At 47.2% G+C, this 9,186-nt stretch overlaps 1 protein-coding gene across 2 annotated transcripts in view; it reads right to left on the minus strand.

Annotated features, from left to right (window-relative positions):
• The window catches only part of NECTIN3 (nectin cell adhesion molecule 3), a 62,410-nt gene extending 60,147 nt beyond the window's left edge, over window positions 1–2,263 (minus strand). For both annotated transcript variants that reach the window (XM_041410950.1, XM_041410949.1), the window contains exon 1: window positions 1,906–2,263. In XM_041410950.1, coding sequence (XP_041266884.1) covers window positions 1,906–2,113 — 208 coding nt within the window. In that variant the 5' untranslated portion in view covers window positions 2,114–2,263. The remainder of the gene's footprint in view (window positions 1–1,905) is intronic.
• Between the last annotated feature and the right edge of the window lie 6,923 nt (window positions 2,264–9,186).

Genomic DNA, 9,186 nt, shown 5'->3' on the forward strand with positions numbered 1-9,186 from the left:
GCCACAGTATTAATAGTTTTCCTTCATAGTCACATGTTACAGTTACAGACAATGAAAACAACTGTGGGCAATTTCAAGGTGAAAAGAAAACTAAAACCTAAGATACTGACAAAAAACCTCCTCCCCTGCTGATTACCTCCAAGTCCAAAAGTCTGTAGAAGTTTTTCAAGTTTTCCCTTTTATCCAGAGATTATACTTCAAAACTCTGTGCTCGAGGAACAAAATTATTTCAACACAACATTGCCACTTCTGGCTGATGTTCTGAAGTGTTATCAGTCAAGCTCACTTATGCAAAATAAAGAATCTGGGAAGACTGACAACCCGAATTACACTCATCAAGACTAAAATGGTTGAGTTGCTGTATGAAACTAGGCATAGATGCTCTTAGCTTCATTGTTACTATTAACTTCACATTTAGATGTAAAAATAGCTTGTCAAGGTTACGTCAAGTCTGCAACTTCACTTTTTTAATTGCAAAAGAGCAGCTATAATCCTGAACAAAGGGAGGGGAGAAAAGTGCTAGTGAAAAAAGTTTGCCAACCACATGAAAACTAAGCCTTCAAGCCCTTAAGTTTGAAACGTGATGCCTTCTCAGTATTTACAAACTTAGTAACAATCACCATTTTTGAAAGCTACATCATTGCCAGAGGGGGGAGACTACCACATGCACGAGCACAATCCTGCAGCGCCTCAACTCCCTCCCTGAGAAAGCATTTCTCAGATACTACACAAGTGTTTTACGGCGGCACGGTTTGCTCGTTCTTGAGTATTTTTATCATATGAACCTCCAGAGACTACCTCCTCTAACTTGTTTCTCCTTCATTAAAGAGGGAAGGGACACAGCGTCTCCTATAATAAAATATCCTTGCCAGCTATTCATCACTGCATTGGGAATACAACGGCAGCATGAGGGTTTTCGATTTGCTCTTGTCCAAGTCTACTTTTAACCCCTCTCATCTTCCACTGCTGTGTAAAAAAAAAAAAAAAAAAAAAAGACACTAGGCACACTACACCGCATGCAGTACAACATAAATAAACAAATAAATAAATTCCTGCTCAGTTTCCAACTGTTACGTCGCTTGTTTGTTCCCCAGAGGAAGATGAACGGGAAGGGGGGGTAGGTGATGGCATTTTCCTGCGGGCGGTCACGCCAAGCCCGGCGGGGCCCCGCACCGCAGTGCCCCCGGCAGCAGCCGCTCAGGATACGGGTGATGTAGAGCAAGCACACGATCCCACCTCAGCAGCAGCGGCGACCGCCCCAACACCGAAACCAGCACGGGTTTCACCCTCAGGGAGACGGAGCAACCACACGAGCCCGCGCCGCCTGAGGCAAAGCGCGTACTATTCCTCCCCCCAGGCGCACCCGGATGAAACACCAAGACCCTTCTGTCCTTCCTACAGGATGGGAAAGGAGAAGGGGGGAAGTCGCCCGTGAATTCCCGCAAACAAGCAAAATCCCGCCGCTCAGGATGCGAATTACAGCGGATAAGCGGCCGTCCGCCGGGGGAAGCCCCAGCCACGGAGAATAAACTTCTGTTGCCCCACCCGGGCCGCGGCCACCCCGGCCCAACTGCCAGGGAAACCTGGCCTCCTGGGACACCCGCTCTCCCGACCGCGGCCGCAGCGGATGTTCCCGGAGGAAAGAGTCCTTAGGTCTCAGCGGTACGGGCACCGGTTCGGACCCGCCTCGCATACCTCCCTCCTCCACCATCCCAGCCACGTCCTGCCCGGTTCCCCCCGCGCAGGGCGGCCGGCGGCCCCCGCCACCCTCCCCGCCGCCGGGCGCCACACAAAGTTTCCCTCAACTCGGCCGCGTCCCCCGGCGATGCCGGGGCTCGGGTTTCTCTCCTCCTCTTCCTCCACCCGCCCCCTCGCCTGTCCGCCAAGGGGAAAAGTTCCACTTACTGCAGCAGAAACGAGAGAAAACCAGTCCCAGGAGCCCCAGCCCCGGCCCAGGAAGCACCGCCGAACGCAGCAACCGCCGCCGCCGCTGCCACAACCGGGGGGAGGCAACGCCACCAGCCGCTAGGAAAAGTTCCCGGCGGGCGGGAGGAGGCGGCGAAGGAGAGAAACCACCAGCAGCAGCCTCTGCAGCGGCTCCAGCCCCTGCCATGCTCCGGGCTCGGCTCGCAGTCGCCGCCGCTACGACGCCCGGTCAGTCCCACCCGATCCCGCTGCCCGCGCCGCCGGCGCCTCCCCACACGGAGTCTGTGTCACTGAGCGGGGCGGGGCCGGCGCTCCCGCCCTCTGAGAGCGGGCCGCACCACCCGCCGCAGGGAGGGGGGGAGCAGGGGAAGGCGGGACGCGTGTGCTAGTGCCAGGCGCCTCTACCGCGACCCCCACCACCTCCCCCCCGCCCCCGGGCGAGTCGCCTCACCCCCGCCCGCCTTTCCCGGCCCGCACTGTGGGACTCGCAGACGCACCCGCCGCATCGGGTGGGTTCCCGTTGGAATCAAGGGCGCCGCGGGAAGCTGGTGGGAGGGGGCGTCACGGCGTCCTCCCCTGGGGGGCTCTTGGTACATCCCGCCCCGCCCCTCCCACCACCGCCCGAGCACGGTCGGGGGCGCCCGCCCGGGCGGACTCTGCACTCGTGATCGGCTTTCGCCACCGCCCCTCAGGGCCCTGTCGCCCCCGCTCCCCGCCTCCGGGCCGGGGTGGCCTGGGCGGCCACTGCCCCGTGGGCTGGGGATCGGCTAGCAGCCCTGGCCCCGGGCGCGGAGCGGTGGGGGACCGGCCGCAGCCCTTTCTCTGCCAGACGCCGGGCGAGGACATTCCCGAGTCGGGATGTCCGGCCGGGGCCGCTCTCGGACGGTCGCGGGGGACGGGTTCCTCCTCGGCGGGGGCGGCTGGTCGCTGGGCTGGAGCCCCGCTCTGGGGCCGCTGGCGTGCCGCTCAGCCCACTGGTTTTGCCAACAATAAACTTTACCGGCGTTGTCCTCGCGTCGCTTGCGCTGCCCTTGGCAGAGCCCCGTGCGGGGCGCGGTGTGTGTCCCTCAGCGAGGGGCCGGGCAGGGGCTCCGTTGCCGCAGCACCTCCCGACGGGGCTTGGGCCGGCGTCTGGGAGGCACTCGGGGAGCGTGGAGCCGAGCCCGCCGAGATGGCAGGATCCGAAAGTCTGAAACCATCTGGGAGCAGAGCGAGCCCTGCGCAGAGCTCACCGAGGAAAACCAAATACGGCCCTGTGCAGCCCGCGCAGAGGGGCCGGCAGGGGTCCGGGGCCAGCAGGCAGCGTTTCTGTCACGCCAATTTCTGCCGGGATTCTTGGCTGTGGCACAGCAAATAGCTTTGCTCTGGGAAACGCTGCCACCGACGAGCTGCCCCGCAGGGAGCGATGGTGCCCCAGCCACGGGCGGAGACCAATGCTCCGAGTATTGTCAGGGCAAAGTGGCCGCTCGAGGTGAAGAGGGAATTCTGCCTCTGCCCAAGGTCCCTGGAGTCCAGCTGAGGGCTGTCTGAGAATTAGAGCAGTCTGTAACCAGGTCGCAAAACTAAGGGTGACTTTTCTAAGAAATGGAGTTTCTTTTCTGCGTGTCGGTGCTGATCGTCAGTTTTGTGGGTATGGTGTCAATGGATGTAGCACCAGATGAGATTTTTCAACAGCAAAATACAGAACTTTAAAAGAAGTGGCTTGAGAGTCTTGCCTCTTTACAGTCTAGATGTTCTTTTTCATTTCAGATGCACTATCCTTGCAAAACCTCAAGGAAAAAACTGAATAGCTATAAATACCATATTTGCTGCTGAAACATCTGTGGCGACTGGGTTTCACATAAGTACCACATATTCCCCAAAATTTCTGCTGACTTCTTTTAACAGTGGACATGAAGAGCGGTTTCTCTCAAAGATATGTTTGGCTAAGTTTATCAGATGCTCACAATAGTATATTCATTCCGTCTTCAGCCGCACTGCTTGCCAGTTAGCTGGCCTCGTTAATTTGTAACTGTGAAACAAAACAGAATTCAGGCGAAGACTTACTACAAGCAAATTGCTGGCTATGATGGATGTTGGACATTCCTCAACATTTTGCTGTGAAAACTAACATAACTGAAAGGACTTAAAGTTTTATGAAATCAGTGTAATTTTGCCAGTCTAATCCTTAGCAAGAGCAAAACTGTACTCGTTCCAGTTTGCAGTAGGGATGTGGAGTCGCTCAGGTGATACACAGGATGCTGTCCAAAGGTTCACAGACGTGTTCATATGGCAAAGCTTTTTGTTTAAAAGACAGTTTCTCACTCTGCTGATACTTTTGATGCCTGGTCCTTTACTCTGCTGTTAGACTCTGCCTTTTGATTCCATGGTAACCAATGCATTCCCCCATGCCAATAAACCTGGATAAATATAATACTGAATTAATCATTAGAGACCCATTTTTATTTATGATAAGAGCCTTTTTACCCGGGAAAACTAATGAGCATAATTGTAGCAGAATAATTTATACTGCTGTGGCTTTGCTGATGTAACATCACAGGTAGACGTTTTAATTGGGTGTAATTATTCCATTTCCCTGTGTAGATGAGTCCTATACAGATAAATCCCATTTTATAGTTAGCAGTTGAAACAAATTACCTTTCATAATTACATTTCGACCAAGTTTAAGGCATTCCCACAATGGGTAGGAAATATAATGGGGTCGTAGTGTGATTGAGAGTGCAACCTTAAAATCCTGTTTGTGACAAGTATATTCAAATTGCCATCTGCTATATTTTTATTCCTTCTCATTCCAAAACAACAAAAAGCATTAAGTCTGTTTAAAAGAAAATGTTTTGAAGGTCTAGCACCAAATTATGTACATCAACTCATGCAGGCTAAGGAAGCAAATGCATTTGCTTTGTCATATTTAAGCAGAACTGTGCCCAGTCTGTAGGTAAGATCTTCCAGTGCCAGATTCAGCGCTGTTGTAATCAGGCATCCTGGGGAGTTTGTGGTACAAAAGGAAATTTGACTTCATGATATCAAGTCTAAATTTGGCTCCCCAATGCTTAGAACACTCCTGAAGGCATAATGCTGCAAACAATTAATCTTGCATAATATGGAATAAATGTGTATATGGATAGGACACATTGCCTCAATTCTTGTCAATCTGTTGTCACTGGCTTATTTTTTCCCTAAAAAAATGCTTTTCTACAGTTAGCAGCAGTCCTGTTCAAAAGCATCTTTGAGCTGTAGAAATACAAAAGACTGTACTTTATTTCCAGTCCCTGTTTTTCTCTCTTTCTGGCCATTGTTCACCCACCTGCCCTTCCCGCCATGCAAAAAAACCCCAAAAAAAAATCAAAAAAACCCCAAAAACAAAACAAAGCAAACAAAAACAAAACAAAACAAAACAAAAAAAAAAAACCCAAAAAAAAAAAAAAAAAAAAAAACCCAAAAAAACAACAAAACAACACCCTTTTGGTAGTTTGAAAACAAAGTCCTGAAGCAGTGTGAAATTAACTTATATGCATAACATTTGAAGTGACGGCACAAATACCCACTGGAATGAAGGGCTATTCACTTCAGTGGGAATGGGCAAATAGATTTGTAGCAGAACAATGTGCTTTTCTCAACACTCCCGTCTCCATTCCAATGGATGGGACGTGGCCTCCCTGGTGATGCTTGCACACCACCACCCGTTATGACCCTTTAAAATAAAACTGCACCAAACCAACCCCAAACAAAACCTGCCTCTTTTTTTTTTTTTTTTTTTTTTTTTTTTTCATGTGCTTCCAGCTGGGTGAGGTATCTAGCCTGTTATTGCAGGGAGTTTCTGTGATTTGCTAACAGGTGGTTGTGCTTCTACATTGTGTCTCCAGCTGAAGTCGGAGTAATTGTCTCTGGGTGTGCCTCAGCAAAACTGCTGCCTGAGGGGCCGTTTTCTGTGCTGTATGGAGAAAGGTGCCTGTCCAATTCCTTGTCTAGGAAGCAATGGAAAAGCATCTCTGTAGGCTGTGCAGCAGGCATGACTGACAGCAGTGCCAGCAAGACCAAAGGACATGGTCTGCATATTTATGTGCATACATTTCCTGACCCAGTGGTGGACTCCTCGCTCTGATCATCCATGGATGCGTTTGGGAAGGGCTCAGACAACACCCCACAGCACACAGTTTGCCTTACCACTAGTGGAGTGTGTTTTTAATACTGTTGGATGCACTGAGGAATTTTTGGGAGAAGGATGCTCTATAACCGTGTCTGTTATGCATAAATGATTAAAATTAGGAATATATTATAAAGATGGATTATTCTCATGTTTCCCACTCTTTGCATACAGTATAATGAAAAACAATCTCTGTTGTCACCTCATAAAATATCTATCATAATATTTTGATTTAAATAATGAACAAGCTTAGCCAAGAATAATATACATACAGTTGCATGGTATATGATATTTTTAAAATCTATTTGCCAATCCAATTAAAGATGACATACTTAAATCTTGTTTCAATCAAGGACTATCCCTTTAAGGATAAATATGAGTGTCTGACTCCTTCTGCATTGCAAAACACAACTAGAAAATTGGTTCTCTTGCTCCCAGAGTGGTCAAGCTCTCGATGTGTCTCAGAAAAGTTCCAGACCTCAGGCTTTATGTCACAAAAGAGTAATGCAGTTACTGACAATAATCACTCTCCAGCACTGTTTCACACCCGTGATCAGGAGTATGTATCATCCAATATGCAGTGCAACTGTGATTCCTTTTGTCTCAGCCAAGAGATTTAAAACTCACAGCCAGCTAAGTAATAGGTGAGGAAAATAATAGGTGAGGAAATGGTAGACTTTCCCAGATCTGTCTCCACTTACCTCCTTGACAAAGAGAACAGAAAACTTCAGGGTTCCTCTCAGAAGCATATCTGCAAGGCAATGCTTCCCTGTTTTCTTTCTCCTCTACTTCCCTTTGCTGTAGCCTTGTTCTCCTTCTGTATAGTTGTTTTCTTGCCTTTCTTTCTTATTCTTTATTTATTTGCATTTTTATTGAAGTGTGATATTTTATGCTAATAAATACAAAACATACTTGATTCATACATGTCTGTTTGGACAGATGCACAATTTGCATACTTTTTTCTAAAACTACAACCTTTCTAGGCACATGCATTATATACCTACGATGAGTAGAAAGAGCACAGGAAGGCAAGAAGGAGAAAAGTGAAGGGAATGGGTGGAGAAGAGAGGAAAAAAGAGAACAAGCGAGTGAGGGCTTGTTACGGTGCTATGACATTTTAAAGTGTGTGGTTAGAAGGTAGAAAGGGGGGAAGAAACCCAAAGAGCCATGCCCTGGTCTGTAACTGGGGAGTAGCTGGTGCAGCAGAGGGAGAGTGCTAAGTGATGTTACTCACCCTGGGGCTGCTCCCTGGCTAAAACTGTTAGCCAGAAGCTGAAGGTGTTGCCAGTCTGCTTGTGCCAGTTGGACATCCCTATAGGGCAGTTCCCTGCCCTTGGCACTGGTCTCTCCAGTGGCCAAACGCGCCTCCAGGCACGCCTCCACAGTCTGGCTGACTTCCTTGCACCAGGGAGAGACTCTGACCTTCTGTTTCATGCAGACCCTCTGGTATAGTGGTGGAGGAGGGATGATTATCCAAGATGGTCCTGGTCGAGCTCTATAGGAGGATTATTGGTATCTTCATAGAGGTTTCTCTCACAACTAGAGATAACCAAAATCAGTCTTCTTTTCTACAGTGTCAAAAAGAAGATGACTTCCAAAAAAGAAATATGTAACTCAATGAGGTCACAATTTTTTAGAGCATACACTACATTTTGCAGTGATATTTTTATTATGCCAATTCACTGACATGATCTCAGCCCCAGCAGGAGGTTGGTTTCTGATTCAAGGAAAAGGAAAAGAGAGTTTTAACATTCATTTTAATGTGAACATTTATTCATTTTTAGTATCTGCACTGTTACACTAGCTTCACTTAATTATGGGAGTAGAAGCAGGTTTAGAATTCCCTGGAGGAGCTTGCTCTCTTTTCTTTTTAGACTTACGCTCTTCATCTTCTCAACAGCTCCTCCCTTAGTCTTTTCATTTTCCTTGAGAATGCTTATTATTACCCTTACAAATGAGCATATCTTTGCAAGGATTTAAGTACTAAAAATGGTGTAAACTTTGGGTTCTTTTCTTTTCCCTCATCCTTTCCTCTGTGGATTGATAGTTAAATGCAGTGGGTTTTCCACTGTGTGATGAGTGAAGTGCGTGAACCCAAAGGTTATGCCTGCCTGTGCCTTAGGGATACAGCTTGGAGATGTAGTGTATGAAAGATGCATCAAGGTAAAGTCACAAGATAACTGCAGTAACATGGTGTATTCCTGCTGCTTACATCCATGTTTGATTCTTGAAACCATCTTAACTACTTCTGTGAATTCAAAAACCAGCAATAAGATTGAAACATAGCATGGTTCAGTAATAAAAGGTCACATTGTTATACCTGTAGGTTTCTACTGTATGAAGCCTGTACATTGCATTTTCTGTTCTGCCTTTTTTGAGTATCTACAAAAATTGATGTTGGCCTGAAACTAAGTGAAGGTTTCAGTCTCTGAATAATTTTGGGCACATTTTATCTCACAGATCATGTATTTTAAAACTTTGAGTGGCAAAGAGGAATGCGTATTAATTTTAGACAGTTTTACACTTTACTTTTGTGCTTTTACATATGTAATTGAATTCTGGATTTCCCCTTCTACTTTCAGCCTGAAAAGGGTAGTCCAGAATGCACCTACACACTTCTTGATCCTTTCAGAAAAAATACCCCAAAAACCTGAAGGAACCTTATGAACCTTTAAAAACAAGTCTCTGTGCACAAAGAGTGCTTCATTTCTACACGTCTTTTTTAATAGACACTGTTACAGGCAGACCAAAAACTTCAAAAACTCTGTTTTAACCTGAGATCCATCCCAAGGTGTGTCTTCACACCAAGAGAAGAAACACTGGTACACACAAAGGCATCGCTGAGGCTGGAGTCTTCGTCCATGTAAATGTCTTGCACACCTTTAATATAAGAGAAAGCTGCATTTGTGAGGAAGCAGAAAGCCTTATACCTGTGAGAGAAAAAAGTTCCTTTATTAAGAATAACTGCACCTAAATTGCAGTTATGTAATTTCTTCTTTATGAAGAAATCACCTCATGATCAAAATCATTATGTAACAAGCTCAAAACCTGAGTAGATTAAGAGCACATAATAGTGGATTTTTTAATTTGGTCATCCAGGGAAAGATGTAATTACA

Source organism: Onychostruthus taczanowskii, unplaced genomic scaffold (assembly GCF_017590055.1).
Source record: "Onychostruthus taczanowskii isolate IOZ18803 unplaced genomic scaffold, ASM1759005v1 scaffold34, whole genome shotgun sequence".
Lineage (NCBI taxonomy): Eukaryota > Metazoa > Chordata > Aves > Passeriformes > Passeridae > Onychostruthus > Onychostruthus taczanowskii.